The 21,402-nt window shown below is 41.9% G+C and overlaps 1 protein-coding gene across 3 annotated transcripts in view; it reads left to right on the plus strand.

Moving 5' to 3' along the window:
• The window catches only part of DEPTOR (DEP domain containing MTOR interacting protein), a 78,620-nt gene that overhangs the window by 32,965 nt on the left and 24,253 nt on the right, over positions 1 to 21,402 (plus strand). For all 3 annotated transcript variants that reach the window (XM_052787144.1, XM_052787143.1, XM_052787145.1), the window contains 3 exons: positions 5,255 to 5,433; positions 19,635 to 19,820; positions 20,453 to 20,587. In XM_052787144.1, the coding sequence (XP_052643104.1) occupies positions 5,255 to 5,433; positions 19,635 to 19,820; positions 20,453 to 20,587 (500 nt within the window). The remainder of the gene's footprint in view (positions 1 to 5,254; positions 5,434 to 19,634; positions 19,821 to 20,452; positions 20,588 to 21,402) is intronic.

Raw genomic sequence — 21,402 nt, forward strand, 5'->3', positions numbered from 1 at the left:
TCAGTGTTCCATTCTGCAAAGCTTCTACATCAGAAAGGTTATATTAAAAGTAGTTTCAAAAAACCCCATCCAAGAGCATCTAATTAAGATTTGAAACAGATGATTATGCTGAGATACTGAATATCCCACTGGATTACTTCTGTCAAATAACTAGGCAGCTTAACCATACTTCCCAATCTATAATTAATGACATTTTTATTCAGGATGTAGAGATTTTGACACGCTACTTTCAAGCAGAGAGAATAAAATGCGTGTTGGCATATGCTACAAACTAATGCAAAAGTTGTGATGTGCTATTTACCAAAAAGCTGGAAGTACTGCTCTAGACTGAATCCCACCCACTCTCCTGCTTGGTTAGAGCAGAAGTGTGCAGCAGCTGGGAGAGATGCTGTGTTTTCTGGCTGCAGTAATTTTGTTTCCCTCTTAGAATAAAGCACTCAGAAAAATCCCAAGTTGAAAAGCTGATGACAAATATTATTTTCAAGGTTAGAAGGCTCTGAAGGTCAATTTGGTGAAAGAGCAATTAAACTGAAATATAAACCAATAGTTGTAAATGCCACCCCTTTTGTTGCACCCATCATATAAAATTCCCTGAGACTCAGTGACTGTGACTATTGAAAGTAAAAAAAAAAAAAAGTTGTATAAGACACAAGAAAATACACCACTGGAAAAAATCCTTCATTGGATGCACTGAGACAGATTAATTGTATCATCACCCACCTCCAAAATCTTCTGTGCCTTACTAAGCACAGCATTTGCTCCTTTACTCTGTATCATGTAGTGCCTGCAAGCCTGGCCCATACTATGAAAAGCTGATCAGTGTGTCTACAGTAGCAAACTTTTTTTTCCTATTTGTTTTCTATATTGCTATTTCTATTCTTCTGTGAGAAAAATATTTTTTTGTTAGTGAAGCTGATAACATGAAGGAGCCACGGTGGGAAGAACTCTGTTCTACCAGTGTCTGCTTCCATCCCCATTTCTCTGCATGGAGAACTATCCCCAAACCAATGTCTAATGTCCACTTTGTCCAACACTATACTAGCAGAAAAATGTTCATAACAGTATAGATTGTTCCCATCTTGGAAAAGGAGTTAATGCCAAAAGCAGCACCTATTTCTAAATATAACTGCATCCTCATGAGGTGGTTGCTCCTAGGCAACGTATTTGAAGGGTTCAGAAACTTTTAAAACCAGCCCTGAGTGCTAAATATAGTATAGATTAAAAATACATGGCATTTCAAAACCAGTCTGTGACAGCCAAAGCTAGTAAAAATTCTCCACGGATCATTGGAAATATTTTATATTCATGGGAGATAAGAATGCATACCTGGGCTATCTGGGCTTCACTTTGTTTAATGTAGCAAATCCAGTGCACAGAGCACTCAGATTTCGTTAGGTCCCTGGTCCATGCATGCTTATTAGCAACACCTTCATAGTTTCATTGGATGCATTTTAAATTCAAAATCTAATACTGAAAGTCAGGCTACTATGGAAAGAGTTCTGCAATTAAATGTGTGTATGTGTTGTATCAGTTTGCTGATAGTGTTGAGAAAGAAAATATTAATTCAGTGCAATTAAAATAGTTATTAAATGGCAACAACTGGAGAATAGTATTCATGCACAGACGTGAAGTCACTTACCAGTATATTCAACTTGTTTATCAAAATGCCTGTAGGACTATTTTCAAGAGAAATGCAACTATGCCAAAGGAAATCTCTCTGAATCCAACATATTTGAAAAATCTGTGTCTAATTTTGTAGATGTTGCTGATCTTCACTAGGCTTTGCTAGTTTAAGACAGACATTATAATACTATTTCCTGCTCTTCTCCACCCACCACATTAAGGCTGGAGTACCGTTACATTCAGAAGCCAGCGTAGTTTGTGCTTGCCACAGTTGCAGACATGTTATCCAACATCAGTCCGTGCAGATTTGTACCCTCAGTGGGTAAAATCAGCAAAATGCTTTAGGAGGATCAGCAGGTTGTTGCATGGGCAGAGGAATGGATGCGTTAGGCAGGTTCCCTGCATTCAGACAGCTGTTTTGGGTAAATGCCTTGTGCTCTCCCCTGGGACATGGGAACATGTCCCCCTGCTGAGGAGCTCCCTTTCCCTGTCTCCCTTCTGTGTGATCACAAAGCTCCTCATAGCCTGGATTCTCCTCTCTTGTGGCATTACCTCCTTCACCTACTTGTGGACATCTTCGGTGGCTGTACCTGTGCAATTAGAAGATTTAAAATCAGTCTCTGATTGTATTCTCCCTTTATTTGCCCTGAAAATCATAAATTTCTGATGTTCAGATTCCCTGCACATCATTGCAAACTTTGGTAGTCCTTTCTGTGAACATGCTTTGAGGTTCAAGTTAATAACTAGAGATGAAACCTACTGGATTTCCTCCAGTTTTGTCTGAAAATTGTTGAATAGTTTATTAAGTCCAAGGATGATATCAGTTTTCATACTCTACAGGACTGACCAGATAGATCGAATGAGATAAACATGTTTCCCGTTCCACAAAACCCTCCCTGCAAATCTTAAATATGTCCAGTACAGACCTTTCATAGCTTAAAAAAAAACCAATCAATTTGTGCAGGCATCCTATTTTTATGATGTTTGCAATTCTCAGTAGGTTTTGGTCAGGCACATGATTGTTTTTTCTGGTGCAGTCAAGTTTAGGAGCTATAAGTCATCTCATGATGTTGACTTCAACTGAGATTTTTCAACCCGATTTCACCATGAAAGAAGTGCAGATTTATGGTTTTAATTTCAGGAAATCATTCAGATAATTTTGAGACTGCATTCTTTGAATCACTTTCATTTTAACTCATCAGTGGTTAAGTCAAATTTATCCTCTGGTGCAGTTATTTAGATAAAACAAGCTTACAATTTTCTTTTGAAAAGGGTTTGGATTTCAGTGTTTGGCTAAATACATTCCCTTAATGCAGGATAACACCAGTTTTAGCAAATAATATGTTTTGACATGAATAGCCTCATGTTTTTTTGAAACAAGGAGAAAGTGGAAGAGATAGAGGCAGTTTCCAATTCTGGCTAATGAAAGGCCAGGTTCTTGGCTGATGTAAATTGGTACAGCTTTGTTGACAGCTGCGGAGTTACAGTGATTTACTTCAGTTAGCAATGTAAGTCTATGGACTGCTGTTTCTGGGTTTGCTAAACTGTCAATTTGTCGTGTCTGTTCACAAGTCCAAATCTTTTGCAGTGCTATTCTGGGCACATGCAGAAGGGTGTGAAATGTCAAGCTGAGGTTTTTTCCACTTGATATTTTTCCAGATTTCTTTTGTGTCTCTGTAAAAATCTGAAGATTAGCATCTCTTTTTCAAGAACCTCTCTATCTGTAACTTCAATGGTCAACTAATTATAGGCTTATCAAAGAACAATTAACACAATCCTAAGGATTTTTTATTTGGTGCCTGCAGAGCCTGGGTAACCAGTTCTGGGTAACCATGCAGCAGATGGTACGAAAAGACACGAGCCTTGGCTTTGCATTTTTTTTCTGGGGGGAAAAGAGCTTGGTGAACGAGACACATTTAAAGATGGTCCCTTGGAGCACTGTCTGTATTAGATGTGGTTAGTGTGGGACAAAATGTTGCCTTGCATGCAGATGCTTGTAAATAAAAATATGAAAAAGAATAAAGTCTTTGCAAGAGCTCTGGAGTCAATACCTTGTCACCTGTGGCACATACTCTTGCCTCATCCCTGACTTCAGCTAATTTTGACTTTCTTAGTTCTAACTCAGCTCAGAGGTGCTGGCAATGATGCACCAACATCTAAACAAGGAGTTCATTATATCTGCCACTGACATACAGCTGTGGCTGAGCAGCCTTTGCCTGCTTTGATGATCTGCTGCCTGGTGGTCAGATCCAGTCAGGTCAGGCTTGAGGTTAGCTCTCGTTAAAGTCAATGGAATAAATCTTTCAGGCAAAATCACAAGGGCTGGGTCCTGTCAAACCTCCTCATTGTAATTTCAAATGAAACTTTTCTCTGTGTTCTTATGGCACAGACTTTTCTGATGCCTCCCAGACGAGGTGACATTATATTCCATGAACTCTGGGCATGCTGGCAGTTCAAAAGTGATGGCCCATGTATGGTTTGAAATTCAAATTTTTGATCAGAAGGGCAAAGCTTTCAGAATTTTCCTGTTGTAGTTCAGTTGTGCCCTTAATTTCAAAATAGTTAGTGAAGGGAGGGGACTTACTTAGTCTTATATGGAAAACAAAAAAACCCCATGCCATTCTTGGGCTGTTATTCTGAAAGTCTTACCACTAGTCCAATTATTAAACTATAATAAATAAAATAATTATGAAGAAAAATGAAATTAGTAAATAAGGAGGCTATGGTGCTCAGTCTCCCAACAAAACAAAAAAAGAGTGGGATTCTGTATTGAAAGGGAGCAATTCTCATTTCTTCTTTCAAACTGTCTTCTCTCTCCAACTGTCAACCTTACTTTTGCATCAACAAAATACTGAGGCCTTTTTTTCTTTCTTTTTTTTTTAATACTATGTCAGTTGTGTAGCTTACTTGAATGGAGAAGAATTTTATTAGTATATTTAAGCTATGTACATGCCAATTGCTAGGAGATTTAGAGACGTCTCAGGATTTTCCTCTAAACTCTGGTGTTACATGGAGCCAACCGAGGCACAGAGACTCTGAGACTCAGATGTTAAAATGTGTTCAGGTGTGTAACTTCACTAATTGCAGCTGCATCACTGGGTGTTGGATGCTAAATAGTTATCAAGCACCCAAACCACAAAACTACCTTTTTGTTGTTCCTCTTCAGTTTTTCTGCAGCTGTATTAAAGCTTATGGGGAGAACTTTCAAAACCACCTAAATGACTTCGGGGCATAGTTCTGCTAACTGTAAAAATTAATTAGGAATTTTTGAACACATTAGTCACAATCCAGTGCTTTTAGACTAATTTTGTTTCAAAGTTGATTATACAGTAACTTTTAGAGAAACTAAGGAACTAAATAGGGGAATTGTGAAACTGAGAAACCTTGTTTTCTTCTAGGGGGAAAAAAAAAAAGGCATTAACTTCACACAGGGATATAAAGCCTAATTTTTTTGGCTAAGCAGTATAATTCACATCCTAAGTTTAGACTGATAGCTTGAGGAAAGATTTAGTAAGTCAGTGAAAGTTTCAGATATGTTTGCTTAATATCAGTGAGATTTGCCAGAATAGATCTGGAGTTGCCTTTTTGAAGAACCATTTTCCCTACAAATTTTTTCACCCCCCCATACCAGGCTGATGAGTTCTGACAATACCCTTCTGCAAGCCAGGGAAGAGGAAGGAGTCAAGTACGAACGGACCTTTGTGGCATCAGAGTTCATTGACTGGCTGATCCAGGAGGGAGAGGCCACGACACGGACTGAAGCAGAGCAGCTCGGCCGCAGACTTTTGGAGCATGGGATTATACAGCACGGTGAGAAATTTACTGCCAGGTAGCAAAAGCTACACTTTTTGTAGCACTTTCTTCAGGTCAAATCATGTGGAGGGTCTCTTGTCGTCTTGGTCATAATATGTCCAAGTTCTAAATAATTTCAGGTAGGAGTCTATGTAACTTTAATAAAAGGGTGGCTTTTTCAAAAGCTCGTTGTATTAGTTCTGAAAATTCTGCCTCAAATGCAGAATACAGCTAGAATTTGGGATTGTATAATAACAGCATAAGGATGTGGATGAAAATCCGTGCTCCTACACTTGTAATTAACTTGTAGAACTTGTTATCAGCGATATGTATAATTGAGGTAAATAGCTTTGTAAGAATCAAGTAGGGATTAGAGCCATAAATAAGCTAAATTTTCTATGTAGAATAAAAATGACAGGTTGTGTATATCTTCCTATTTGAGGACAGGAGCAGAGCACAGTCTGATGCCAGAAAAGCAGCTTTCCCTCTTGGTCATGTTGCGGAGTTGTTCTAGTATGTTTGGGCCAGAAAGAGGATATTGCCTTCGGCTGAAGTATTATTATATTTGTCCTGGCGGTGTAACTTCTTTGAGGCAGGAACTGAATATTTCTTCATGGTCCAGCACAATGTGTCTGGCAGATGCACCTTCACCAAGGAGCTCCCTCTGTTAAGGGTGGAGGAGACAGAGTTTTCTCTCCATATTGCCCCGAGGGTGAAGAAATGAATGCCCCTGGCACTAAACCCCATTTTACATGTTGTCATCATCTACTCTCGGTGCAAGCTGCCCTTCTGTGACCAGGCGTTTTCCACCATAAACGCGTTGCAGTGCCTCTGGGAGTGATGAAGGGGTGCCAGGAGATGACAGAACAAGCTGGCAGAAGCTGTTCACTGCGTTGCTTAATGCACAACGGGAAAGTAATCAGATCCTGGTGGTCTGAATGTTGTCACATCAACACTAATTCTGACAGAGAACAAGCAATTCACGATATTAACATGTTCTTAATATACAAGGTGCTAGATTGACTAGGTTGCTTGTTGCTTTGTGAGAAAACCTAGTTTCAAGGAATAGAGAAAAAGGGGGTGTAAGTGACATGCACCGTTCCTTCATGGTTGTAATCATGCTCACATTATCTTTAGCTTCAAATTACTAGGAGCTACTTCTCAATGTTTACAGTAATCAGCTTCCAGTTCTATAATTACCCCTGTGCTTCCTATGATTTATAGAGTGCCAACTGCTTGGAGCTTGATGGACAGGGAAGGTATGCCACCCCTCCTCTTCATAGCAGTAATGATTTCATTCCAATTTTTAGCCGAGCATTTTCTCTGTATTATATATGAAGTAAACTTCCCTTAAAAAAAAAAAAAAAAAAAGACAGAAGTGATATTTACGCTGCTATTGATGTTTTTGCAGAGGAAGTAAAGCCAGGACTTGACATTTGGTGCAAAGCTGGATTTACTTTGCTATTGAAATCTTTGCAGAGCTAGGAAAGTCAGGATGTGACTTTTATTGCAGGTTAACCATTGTTTCAATAACTAAGGCAAATGCTCAGCAGTGCACCTTGGCAGGGAACTAATTTTGCCCCTGTCAAGCCAGGTTTCTGGGGGTATTCCTGAGTGATGCTGGCCCTGCTCACCTTTATGGATTGCCCTGGCCAGTTTTGCAGATTTATCCCCCGCCCATCCTCTTCTAGCAGTCAAGAGTGCATGCAAAGTGCTCTCTTAGAAAGAGTTTTGAAACTCATGAAGTGACCACAAAAGGAGTGCTGGGAATTGGTTGAGTGCTGAGGAAGGCACTCACTCCAAGGTACCGTCACCTTCCTCACTCAGCTTTTATTGCGGCAAAGGTAACTCTGGGGATTTCACACTGACTTGATGGGGAAGCTGGAAATAAAATAAAACTGAGTGATGTCCGTGAGATTTATCTTTACCAGTGGACATGCTTTGTGCGTGCTCCTAAGCAGGAGATTTCATTTTCCTCTGGATTTCACAGAAACAATTTGACTAGATAGTGTTAGGAATATTGATGAAAGTACTAGCAGAATTAACACAGAGCTGGTTTGGCGTTCACCTTAGCAAGTGGATACGATCTGTACATTTTGAATTTATGTAATGCTGGCTTCCTCTAAGAAGGGAGCTTGAAATGAGAACTCCCAGTACAGAATTGGGGCTATAAACCGTAAAACAGCAGGAGTGGTATTCTCTTTTTCCCACCCATCTCACTGAATTCTAGGTAAGCAATTACAAAAAAAAAGGTATTTTCCTATCTCTTAGTACAGTAAATTCATTTCACCATACTATGCTCCCTTTGTTTTGTATCTCATCAGCAGTACCAAAATGTTACTTGACAGTAATTGGCATCCTTCTTGGCAGAACCAGCAGAAAGACTCTCGACTGAACAGGAGTGGGGAATAAAACATTTTCCTGCCCTAAAGGCAATTTTTCGCTAGCAGTGTTGTTTGATATCCACAATATGGAATAAAATAAAGCTTGCTCTACTATACTTATGAAGTATTTATTACCTTACTTAATGCAATAGAAAGTAATAGAAATAGTTGCATCAAGCTGCCAATCTCAGTAGTAATTTTCCAGCCACAACTGAATTGTGCGATTTGTTTTTACGGATACTGACTTTCATTTCAGTTACTCAGAGAAGCTCTACTCTGCAGCTGAGGTACTGTATTCAAAACAGCTTCCTGACACATTTATCTTCACTTTGATTGGTCAGAAACAAACCAGGTTTCACACAGGAAACAAGCACTGATGCTAATTTTAAAAAGGAAAAGAGCAGTTTAAGAGGAATTGTATAAATGCTGTAAAAATATCAAAAGTTTCAGTTTAAAAATAATCTTCCTGAGCTCTTTGGGCACATGTAACTGTACATATTTCCCCTGCCATACATGAAAATGATGAAATGTGTTTAAGTGCTGAATTGCTTCCTTCCAAAATCCCACTGGTGCATACAAATCGAACCCACAAACCACCATTTTCACAAATGGGAGCCAGATGTCCTTTCCTATGGACTGTTGCCCCCAGGTACTACCGAATAAAAAAAGTATAGGTAGCAGAGTATTATGCGGTGTACATTTCTTGAAGGCTTGTGTTGGCAGTGTAATTGCCACTAGTTACTCTGCATTTGTGAACACTGATGGTCTTCGCGAGAATATAGGAATAAAGATTGTGCAAATAATTATAAACACAGTGATGCGCATTCAGTAAAGGCAGGGACAAAAGGTGCGCGGAAGACATTTCTCAGCTGTAGAAAAGCCCCTTTCTAGTATGGTGAGGTATATAGAGCTTTGCAATATTAACAGAAGGCTTTCCTCCAGGAGACTGGATCTTTCCTAGTTCTTCATATGGAAATGGTGAGACAGATTAGCTACTGTGGTCAAAATTCACATGCAGCACAAGAAGTAAGTTCTCTGCCAGTTCCAGGGTAGATCAGACCAAAGCAAGGATGGGCTGGGGGCAGGCAGAGGACAGTGTGAGCATCCACACGTAGTCACAGCCCTTGCTCAGTCTGGAAAACAGAGATACTGAGATGTCCAAGGAGGAAAGAGGGTATCCACAGAGCTCTTTCTGGCATCATTTTTTGGCTCATTCTTGCTTATGGCACTTGCTGCAGCACTTACCCTGCACCTGCAGCCCCAGCAGCAGAGCACCACTGACATGACAGGCTAAGTCCTCTGTCCTCCTCCGAGGACTTGTTGGGTACAGAAGCTTGGGGGATGGAGAAACATCTGGCTGCCTTGCAGAAAGGTTTAGGGACTGCAATCTCAAATGATAAATACTTTGCATTTTAAAATTTCTTTAATACTGTTAAGAGGAACCTATGCCTTCTTAGGATAGCACCTGCACTTTGCAAGATGAATATTTGCATTTCCTCTGTGGCAGCGACCAAACCATAGCACATTTAGAAATACTTTTCAATGTGTTGTGGAGTGTAAACACGTAGCGATTGCCCTGCACCGCAGACAATACAGCATGTGCCACTCTCCTGTTTGAGCCTGCGAGAAATGTGGGTCTGAGCAGCAGTGCTTGCCTTCCCTTGCCAGATCACATTCTCTCTCTTTTGCTGTTGTTACTTTCCAAGCTGCTGCTTACCTTTGAGTGGATGTGCTTGGTGTTATTTCCTCTCTGACATCCCTCCAGCACCTTCCCCAGGCAGTGACCACAGCACGGTTCAGCACAAAGCTGTTTGCACGGCTGTCCTCTCTGCTCCAGAGGGGTGGGAGGCAGATTCCCAGCCTCAGACCAGCAGAGGAACACATGTGTGATGGGTTCTGGAAAGGCCATAGACTTTGCTTTCCTGAATGAGCCAGGGGTGGAAAAATCTCTTTTGGAGATGACTGGCTAGCAGGTATCTTCCTTTGAAACATTTGATCAGTGCTAGGATTTTATAATGATAGTAAATATGTGGTAAGATGTCCTAGGCATGATATAAGTGTCTTCTGCCCCCATGCCCCTTTAGAATACCTTTTGGCTTTAATAAGTTTTATTGAGTTTAATTGCACTTGGCCAGACCTGGTACGTTCAAGGCAGGCATATGTTCTGCTGGCTTAGCACAGAAGCAGGTGCTTACCACCTCTCAAGAGTTAATCTCAAGAGTTAATCTTTTATCAGCAAAACTCCACTGTGCAAATTACTTTCAGAGATGAAAAACATTTTGTAGTGACTTAGTGAGAACAGTAAATGTTGACATATGCTATCTCCCTGTCTCAGCAGAAAAGTCTTAAAACATGTATTTAATTTTCCCTATTCTTTGCAAGGACTCTGTACCTTTATACAGCAAAATTTCCTTTAACAAGACGATCAGTGTGTTTAGTTTTAAGCATCAAGATACATGGTGCAGTTGAAGTTTGTTATAATTGTGGAAATAGTTTAAATATCTAACAAAGTGTTATTTCTTTTGCTTTTTTTGAAAAGCTGTTCCTCTCATCTAAAATTTCTGTAAACTGTGAAGTATGTGTTGTTACATTTACTTTTGATGTCCAATGGATTATGATTAGCTGACATTTCTTACTTTGTAAACGAAAACTTGCCATATATCTGAAATATACCCTTCTTCCTTAATTTGAGATTTCTCTTTGGAACCCCTTTTCTTGGAAATACCAACGGCAGGTAGCAATTTATAAGTGCCATTGAACTATCCCATAAATCCTTGACATAAATGGTCATAGAATTTCTCCTACAAAATTAACACACAGATTTTTTATATAATTTTTCTAGTTGATCTAACACCTGGATCACATCAGCTGTTGGATATATCCAAGTATTCATTGTGTATATTCCATGCTAAAAATTATAAAACATCACATTTTTACAGATGGTGCCTTGATTTATCTCAGTAAAACACAAGCCTTCAGTTAGTCTTTGAAGTCCTGTAACACAACTTTGTTTTTATTATAAGCCCGGTTCCCCCTCCAACGATGCCATGCAGAGGCACTCAGTTGTTTATTTGTGTGGCAGTTCTTCCCCAGCAATTCCCATACATAGGGACAGTAACCTTACCCACAGAAATTCAACTGCTTATCCTAAATCTGGAGACCACTATACGTATTTTTCATGATTTTGCCCTGGTAGGAAAGTCAGAGAATAAGAACTTTGTATGTAACTGTATAATCTTCCAGCTTCCTATTCTATCGGCTTCTCATTGTGCTCTTCTTGCAGTTGTCTTTATCTCAAGCAGGAATGGGTTTAGTTTTTGAAAGAGCCACACGCTGTATGCATTATGTAAATAACATATGAAGACTTCTTTTCATATTAACTACCGAATTCTATTTTTCTGACAGAGAATGGGTTTCAGTTTTTAACAGCTGCAACAGAAAAAAAGATACCCAGATGGGCTTTTTCATCTTCTTCCCTTGCCACAGACTGTACTTTCCATACTTTATTTGGAAGCAAAGAAAAGCAGTTGGCTCTGTTCTGTAAACTTGCTAAATTAAAGACGATAAATCCTCATATACAAACTGAAAAGACTACTGAAGTGTGTGTGATTCAACACTGGCTTTTCATGCTAGAGTAAGTAAGTCGTGTGCATTTGAAAATAGACTGCAAATAGATGGCAAACCTACTGGAAAGACAAAATGTATACAGAAACACTTATCTGCGTACCTATTTTAAGGCAGCTGAAATAAAATGTTAATGCACTGAGCAGAACATACCACTTTAGTAAGAGCAGGATACTCTGTATTGCAGTTCCCATGGAACTCTTGACAGTTGTCTATTGTAATCCTGATGCTTTAAAGGCAGTATAAAAGTTGTCTAGACTTTTTTTGCACTATGCAAATATACCACAGTCCATTGAAGCAGCTCAGAAGACATGGTTCTCTAATGATATCACAGCTTTTTTTCTGGACCTACTTACAGGTCCAGGACCTACTTACTTCTGGACAGCTTACTGGCTTCACCTTTACCTAGGATGAGCTGGAACACCTCTCCGGATTTTGTATTTCAGGGCCAGGATCTGCCTTGCAGTTTTATACAAGAGGGTCGGCGGAAGCTAGAGCAGTTCAAGCTTAGATCCGTTGTCCATTCAAAGTGAATTCTTTGTAATCCAAATGAGAAAAAATTACTATTTAGTACAGCTGCACTGCTAGGAGTTTAACATGCCTGTTGAGTACATTCACAGGTGGACTTATCTACAGTCTACGTAGCATATATACATTCATAAAAGGTGGAAATGCAAGTGGTGTGCTTATACGGTGCAGGGAATCCAAGACCCAAGGCCCTGTGCTCCCTGAACATCTGTAGTCTCTCTTCCTTGATTTGAGGGAGCTCCAAGCAGGTGGAATTCATCAATGTGTAAAAGGAAACTAATCTGAATAGGTGCCATTATTAAAATGCATTTGCAGATGCCAGATTAGCTTTGGAAAAACAGGAAGGCTTTGAGAGGAGCGGGAAAAGCATTGTCCGATGCAGAATAAAGTGCCGGTTATTCTCCTCCAGCCACACGTGTGTGGGTGCAAGGCAGGAGCGGGAGAGGGACGGGGCAGGAGCGGCGGGGTCGTGGAGCAGCGGTGGGCAGCGTGGGGCCGGGGCGAGGAGCGGCCAACAGCCCAGCAGCCGCGCTGCGCGGGCCTCGCCGGCTGGGCAGCGTTCTCCAAGCTCGCGGGCTCACCCTCGCGCTGCGAAAGCCCGAGCGGACACGCACGCTTCCACTGCTTTTCTGGCGAGGGACCGAAACGGAGCTGGCAAAAGGCCTGAGGCACAGAGGAGACAGGCTCGGCATGCTGTGCGCTATCCACGGACAGAGGCGATCTTTTTAAGGAACCGTTATTTTGCAGTGTTGATTTGTTTCCTTCCCTTTTAAATACTGGTTCTGCTTAGGAGAGGGGAGCGAGGAAGCAAAAGGACAGGGGGCTGGAGCCAGACCCTTCCCCGGGCATGCCTTGGGAGCTGGCGGGGGCAGCTCGGGCCGGGGCCTCCTTCAGATAAACCAGCAGCCCCCCATCAGTCCCCGCAGCCCACCAGCGTGCACCTCATCGTCCTGCGTGCGTCAGCTCTTCTGGGGCAACGTCCTGCCGCTTCAGAGGTCAAAACCGATACGGTCACCTGCGACTTGCTATATGAAGGCGCAGACTATTGCAGCCAGTAATAGTGAAGGTCCAGAATGATCTCCTGCATCTTCGAACTGGGTTTAACGTCATTTTAATAGAGGAAGCTACCTCAGTAAAAAGATAAAGTGTACTTGCGAATAGACCGGGGCTGCTGCCTCGTGCAGCGAAAAGCTTGGATATGCATTGTGCGCCACTGGAAAGAGTTCAGTGCTGCTTTTGTCTTTAAGTGAGGAAAGACATGATATATCAGCGCTGAAAACTTCGTATACTCTGCTAATGCTTTTCTAACCTCTTCCTCTTAACGCCAGCACAAGCCCACGCTCACACAAACAAACAAGCGCACACTTCAACATGTCCTCTGCTCTCCTGAGGAAAGCTGCTCATCCGGCTCCGCGGGGAACTTTGATCTCTTTCCCACCGCTCCCTCAACACGGAGCAGCCGTTCCCCGGCTCCAGCCACAGGCTCACTTGGTGACAGCGTCATGTTTCTGGGGACGTGCAGAGCAGCTGGAGTGCATCACTGGATGTGGCCTACTGGGAACTGCAGCTTTCGGCTGGTAGAAAGCATTAATCACCGCGGTGGAGATGTACACAGATTATCAGTGCTAAAAATCAGGGGGAATTGAAGAGGTGGGAGGGATTTGGGGGAAAAGCCAGTTATGAAAATGGCCTGATTTTTAAGTCATGAGTCACACCATTTATTAAAATAGGCTTTTGTACTTTCTAAAGCCTCCTCAGTTCTATGAAATCAATGTCAAGCTAATATTTCCATCTCTGCTGTGCATCAGCCTCCTTGCAAAAGAAGAAAAGGCTGTTTGAGCCCCGTGCAGATCCCGGGTTTTTATGTCAGAATCAGAAGCTGAAAGAAGATTTGCATAGACGTTGCAATTTATATTTTATGTATCTGGACAGAAACCGTGAAGCGGCCAGGCACAAGAAGCACCAAACCTGCAACATTAGGTACTCCTGATCAGAGAAATGCCAGAATAAACATTCTGATTTTTCTCTTCTTAACAGTAATGTAAATGGGAAATGACCAGCTAAAATCCTTGCTAATGAAGTTTGCAAACTCTAGGGATAGATGAGTCAGTAAACAAATAATAGAACTCTATTAATTAAATGGCCATTACCCCAGAAGAGGCGTGGTTTTGTATAACTAATGGTACAACTAGAAGGCAATACATCTAGGAAATGCGAATACAGGCTCTGCTTTTGGGTGTGAAGCAACGCTGTCTAGGGAAAGGAGGACCTACAGGGCACAAATTGTTCCCATCTTATGCTTTTTGTGCAGTACAGTTGTAGTAACTGTTACTATGAGCCTGAGATGTACAAAAAAGACAACAGGAAGTAAGAGGAGGGGAGTGAGGTTGTAACTGAGCACACGGTTCTGATAGCTGGATTTTAGGAAGGATAAAGAAATTCTGAAGAGGACTCAAGGAGGGCTAAAAAAAAAGTCAGAATTTAAGGGGTGTTATTTATTCAGCTGATCAAAGATGTGTTTGAGAGTTGGCTTCATCACTTCACAGACTTCTTTACAAAGATTTCTGACCAGATCTTATGTAACTTTCTGATAAAGGTGTGACAAAGTCCAGGGATTAGCAGCTAAAGTTAAATATTCAGCCTTGAGTTAAATTTTTATTGCCCGGCAGGGAAAGTAACTGAAGGCTTGAACAGCTCTTAAGGGGAAGGGTAAAATGGTCATTACAGGCTGCTTTAAAGTATGAGTAAACTATATTTTTATAAGATTAAAAGATAGTTTTTGAATTCTACTTCTGGGAGACATTTTGTGGCCTGTGTATATGGGAGATTAGGCTGGTGGGTTGTGACAGTACCTCCAAAGTTTGACATCAATACTGTGAATTAATGTTGGTGCCTTTCCCTCCAGGACCATAAATGGTCTTGTGCACTTTTATGATTTTGGAGGTTGCCAGTCACCATATTTTTACTTTACTCTCTTTGGTACATTTCTTTCTGTTTCATAAGGTGCACATCGTAACTTGAACATGTTGCCACATGAACACCGGTGAATTAAATTGGAACGAGAAACCCATGAAGTCACCCCACCTTGCTCTTTACATCACCCTCATCATGTACAAATACAGGTCCAGATACTTGTCAGCCATGCCCTGACTTTTTAAGGCAAACTGAAAGGGGTGCCAGTTTGCTTTTCTGTGCTTCTTTATGAAGGGCAGTGAACTAATTCAGGAGTAGTTAAGACAACCCCTATCTGGAGGCAGCAACCTCCCCGAGAGGGACACATACCTGGAGCAAGAGACTTGTCAGCTGCCACAAGTTTATCTGCTGCTGCCTCTGAGTCAACACTCCATGTTAGCTCGAGGTAACAACCTCTAAATTACCTTTAAAGAAATCCCTTCCAAGCAAGTCTGTGCAGTCCTCTCAGCATTCTGCAGTCAGCTTGGAAAAGTTTTTCACTCCCACTTTTCTCTGCTGATGATTGCAGCAAAACACGGACTGTTAAAGCAGTGGAGCTGAGCACCCATGCCTGTGCCAGTACCTCTCACCCAGCATGTACTAAGCCTAACAAAAACAACCTTCTGTGCGTGCTCTGCATCTGGCATTCACGTACTTGTGATTTATGAAGGACGAGGGCATGTGTAATGACTCCTCCTGGTTAATGCTGAAAGTCAGCCACTGCACCTGAGGAGGGCTTCAGAGGCAGCCTGCACCAGTGTCTGCCCCCCCCCCCCCCCCACCTCTTCCTTCTGATCCACCATCTGGAAATCCCTTTTTCCACATGGTTCCAGATACACTTATCCTTAGGCAGAGTCACAGCATGGACATTTCATCCCAAATCATGAATATGTCAGATGATTTAAAAAAAAAAAGCCCCGTGGGGCACACCAATAATTTTGGTGCGATACTTCATTTGATGATGTATGTACAACGAGGCTGTCTTAACTAACTACTTCTGTTTGGTTTTTTAGCTTCCTCTTAAATATGCAAAAAGTTACATGGTGCTACAAATATGTTATTTGCTCAAACTGAGGATGCAGGCTGTTATTCTAACACTGTCACATGAAATGTGAACTGTCAGTAGAAATGAGGAATTAAACTATGAAAATCAATGAGCACTCCAGATTCTGTACTAGTGCTACTTGTCATAAGCATTCTGGCTACAAATCCTTTGTTGTGTAAATCATATACAAATATTCTACAACATACAGTCACTGGTCTTACCTTTTCCACTTGTATTCATTTATTGTATAAAAATTCACCCTTCCATGGACTAAAATAGTTACAGCGGGGTTGAATTACTTCAGTATAAGACCTAAGCTTTGCTATTGTAAGTATATAAATATTACAATATTTTGGTCAAAACAAGTATTGTTATTCTAAAATATGTTCAGTATCTTGGCATAAAAAAAAGTTTACATTATCTAGTTTCATGGTCAGTAATTATTGTAGAATTTCAGTGCTTTACGATGTCTGCAACACAAGTGTGTGTTGATCTCTGATTATCATAATTTCTGAAGACTGTCAGAGCACTTCAGTTAATGACATGAACAGAATAGTTTTAATTAAAAACTGTAGTGCCATAATATTTAACTTGAATCAGAAACCATACTGATATTTCTTATATCGCAAATGGTTGGCAACAGTAATTCTGCTTCCAAGGGAGTATTTGTGGGGACCTCTTTCATTTAAGATTATGGACCTCTTGGAGCAAGTCCAGAGGAGGGCCATGAAGACGATCAGGGGGCTGGAGCCCCTCTCCTATGAAGACAGGCTGAGAGAGTTGGGGTTGTTCAGCCTGGAGAAGAGAAGGCTCCAGGGAGAGTTTATAGCAGCCTTCCAGTACCTAAAGGGGGCCTACAAGAAAGCCAGAGGGGGACTTTTTACAAGGGCATGTAGTGATAGGACCAGGGGTAATGGCTTTAAGCTGAAAGAGGGTAGATTGAGATTAGATGTAAGGAAGAAGTTCTTCACGGTGAGGGTGGTGAGGCACTGGAACAGGTTGCCCAGAGAAGTAGTGGATGCCTCATCCCTGGAAGTGTTCAAGGCCAGGTTGGATGGGGCTTTGAGCAACCTGGTCTAGTGGAAGGGGGGCTGGAAGTAGATGATCTTTAAGGTCCCTTCCAACCCAAACCATTCTATGATCCTATGAATCCCAGTAGCGTGCTCAATAAGTAGAGCTTATCTTTTTAAGTTTCAGGGAACTGTTTAAGATGTCATAAAAAAAAAAGGAATTTTTTTTGTATTTGCATCAGGTTATTCTAATAATGTGGTAGGATATTGCTAGATATTGTAGCTATTGCTACTTTTACTTATTGTGTTAGTGATCTGAAAATGAGACTGGTAGCTGCAAACACCTACGTACTAACTCTGCCTCTGATAGCAAATCCTTTTGTGGATGTAGGCAAGTCTCCAAATCTCTCCTCCTCTATTTCCGTTCTTCAAAAATAGTAATTGTTACTAAGTGTTGTTTAATAGTATTGCATACTATATGTGTCCAAAATGAGGAGCACAGCAGCAGTGTGTGCCTGCAATAATTAACGTGTCAGAACACAGTAACGAATGGCTTGCAATGCTATATTTTACGTAGCAAAGCCATTTTGCTCATGGAGTATGCATATGCCTGATTTGAGGAAACAACAGGTTCAGCACCAAAATGAAGCAGAGAAAAGCCAAGTGGCACTGGCTTTTCTGAAGCTCTTCAACAGAACCAGGCAATCTAGGTAACAGGGGTCTTTTGTGTAGATGGTACTTGAAACGTCACAGTTTGGCTGACTGGCATGACCCTTCTGCTTTATTCATGAAAAAAGGTAGAGTTTCAAAACTCTACCTTTTTTCAAAACTCTGAGAAATGCCTTACAGCCTACGCCATGCTGTGGGACTCAGGCAGATGGTCTGCATGGCAGCTCGGGCACAAGCACGGGCAGTTCAGAAAGCTCCTGTGTTCTGACTATTCCTTGTGTCCCAAAGGCAAAAGTCCATTTGTACAGACAGTGTCCCCTCTCTGGCAGTGGCCCAAGCAGGCAAGAGACATTATTCTTTGCAAGACAGACATATGGTCTGATCCCATATGGCAGTTTCTGTATCCGTATGGAGGGCTGTGCCCTGAGGATCACGTCTAGGACTGGCACCTTCTTTATTGTCTGCATGACTTGACATCCCTGGCATGAATATACTGGAGAAGGTGACTGGGCTTTTTCCTCCTTGAGGCTATTCCTTCAGCTCACAAGCATCAGATGGCAGTTTATGTCTAAATACAGCCTTTTTTGCAAGGCTACCATGTATGTGATGTACTTCTGTAGGGCTCATGGAGAGCAGTCTGAGACACACGGAGGCATTAAGAAGGGATGAGAGCAAGAAAGAGTGTGCTGGGGATATGAGGACGAAAGGAAAGCAGGCCAGCAGGGCTCCGGGCTTTGGATCTGATGTAGCACCTTGGGCTCTGCTGCTTTTGGACCCCACATGTTGGGCAGAGCAAAGAGCAAGGCAAAAGTTCAGTGTCTGCAGCAGGAGGCTGAGGCCAAATGACTGAGTCATGTTCTCAAAGACTTGACTGACCTCTGAGTGCATATCTATGTTGTTGTTTACACTTTACATATAAATACATATAATCCACCAGTTCTTATGATTCAATATTGGAAGACATGCAATTTGTAAACTAGGTAAATCCAGAATCTAGATCCTTCACGGAAAAGGTCAACTGTGGGAAGTCATTTCTGTGGAACGTGATCGCGGGAGCTAGGTGAAGATGGAGAAAATGCAGCCAAAACATCTACTGCAGCTATTTAAGATGCTGCAATACTAATACAGGGAGTATGCCAGAGGGCTTTCCTGCGACCAAGCCTTGAAGGAGTCAGAGCACTTTTGGGACCTGGCACAGAGCTCCATCTAACTAACTGCTGCATTTTTCATCGCTATTAAGATGCAGCATCAGTGGCAGTAAACACGCAGACGTTCTGGTGATGCTGCAGTCTGCAGGTAGGCTCGGCTCTTTTGCTCTGACACCAGCAACCAGGGATTTGCTTTCAGTGTCAAAACAGGTTGTAATTAAGACTTCTGTTCATTATGTAAGAAATGATTTTTGGCAGGGTGCCTGTTCCCAAACCTTGCATATCCGTGCGAAGTGGGGGAAGGGGCCTGCAGGAAGTGTCTGGGACACGGTGTCTGTGGTGAACAAGGCAGAGGAAATACACAAGTCTTGATTCTTTGCTGCCCTGTAGCCCCAAACAAGGTAGTCAGTCAGAGCTCCCAGGGGCTGCCCTAGACTGATGAATTTACAAAAAACTCAATGTAAGGAGCTAAGCCTGATTTGTAGTGACCAGCAGCAGCAAACGGCATACAGAGGAAGCATGCGTGGAGATGGACCATTATGCAACCTGTCACAGAAAGATAAAATACTTCATTTCCACTTTACAATAAGAAGTGCTTGTCATTAAGGTAATGTAAAAGATTCCTCTCAGCAATGGACGCTAAGGTTCCTACATTGTTATTGATGCTATAAAAGCGTATATATTGAAGCTACCTGCATGAAGCTGACCACCTTTCTCCTTTTTCTGAGTCTGCAGAGGGGAGGTGAGAGCTCACAGTGTTGCTTCCTTACACCAAGGTGTGCAGTGCATACACTGCGGGTAGGTATGCTCTGATTTCAGTCCTACAAGGCATAGACTTTCTATCCATTTCTTTTCCTAGTGTCCAACAAGCACCATTTTATGGACAGCAACTTGCTCTACCAGTGCAGAATGAATTTCCGCCGGCGGCGACGATTAATGGAGCTCCTCACCGAGAAATCTCGCTTGATGCCAGAAAGCCATGACAGCCCATTTTGCCTGCGCAAGCAAAACCATGACAACAGAAAACACACCAGTTTTCTCTCAGGTGACTCATCAACTATACTGCTGTCTGTAGAGCAACTCCATGGGATGTTAAAAAATCCTTTTTTGGACAAAGGTTTCCAGTATATGTCTGAAAAAAAGCAGGGCTGGTTATCACGTGTGCCTGTTCATAGGGATTGTCCATTCACTCTACCAAATCTTTAGCGACCTGGAGTGGTTTTGTATCTGTATCGATAGCATTTCAGATCCTGATCAAAATTCGGTGTCCATGAGCAAACAGGACTGGTTAAAATCCCCCAGGCCCAACGTAATTTGTCATATATTCTATGTGGAGTTTTCAAGAAGATTAAAAGTGAGGGGAAGGGGTCCTGCAGTGTTTGCTGTACAGCAGTATCTAGTAAGAACTGAAAGAATAAATGTGAAGTGAAACTGGAAAAACTTACTTCCCTACATTGAAATGCCTCTGAGAAGACACTGCAATGGGAGCAGCTCAGCCATTGTATTAGCTACAGCATTATACTCATGCAGTGACTTTTCTAACTGTGTAGAACACACTAACCCCTTCCCAGTGTTGTCAGTGAAAGCATGGCTTATTGCTATTGTTTTAAAGAAACCAGGGAAATGGGTTTAATAATTGATACCGGTTCCCTTTCTGTATTTTCTCTCTGTTTGCAGTGAGTCCCACCAAGGAGATAAAGATTGTGTCAGCAGTACGGAGGAGCAGCATGAGTAGCTGTGGCAGCAGCGGGTACTTCAGCAGTAGCCCAACGCTCAGCAGCAGTCCCCCTGTGCTCTGCAACCCTAAATCTGGTGAGCACCAGCATGCATGGCTTACGATGCACAGGAACCAGGGCACAAACATCTGTTTGGGGAGAAGGCAACAGGAAGAATGCCTAGCATCGCATCTAAGTTTATCTTTTCAAGGATACATTAAAAATTCACAGCGTCACAGGTTTTGTAGGCTAGAGGGGACTATTATCATCTTCTAGCCTGAAGTCCTGCTGAACACAAGCCAGATGTCTGCCTCCAATAGTCTCTGCATCAAGCCCATAATTGTGGTTTGAGCTGCAGTTTATCTCGTAGGAGGACATGCAGTCAGAGGCCCAGATTTGCCTCTTCATTGCCAAGCTCTGAACCGATTCAAATCTCCTCCTAGAGACATTCCTTTGGTGCAAGTCAGAGGAGAGTTTAACTATCCAGTGGCTGGTTGAGTTGCTATGAAATAACACAACTCAGAAAACAGCAGCCTCTAAAAAAAGAGGCAGCATTGTTTCAGCCTGTCAGGGACCATTTCAACATTTGCATTTGTTTAGGTCTTACACTGGTCTGTTTAGGAAGGTAAAAGTAGTGTTGAAGCTTATTTTCCTTTTGAAAGGATTTCCTATCTCACACCGGAAGGTTAAACACACCCATTCTTCCACAGTTCACTTAAAATTGTTTCTTACTGTACATCTGAGAAGGGGAAAACAGACCAGGATAGATGTTGTTTCAGCCTCTGTTTCCCTCAGAAACAGCCCTGAATTTCAAAGCAGAGTCACTGCTGCCCTTTGTGCTCCTTATTATTTCAAACTTACCGTGTCTCTGCCAATGGTGTGGGGAGTGTTTTGCAATAGGGGAAGGCTTCA

This window comes from Harpia harpyja, chromosome 5, assembly GCF_026419915.1.
Source record: "Harpia harpyja isolate bHarHar1 chromosome 5, bHarHar1 primary haplotype, whole genome shotgun sequence".
Lineage (NCBI taxonomy): Eukaryota > Metazoa > Chordata > Aves > Accipitriformes > Accipitridae > Harpia > Harpia harpyja.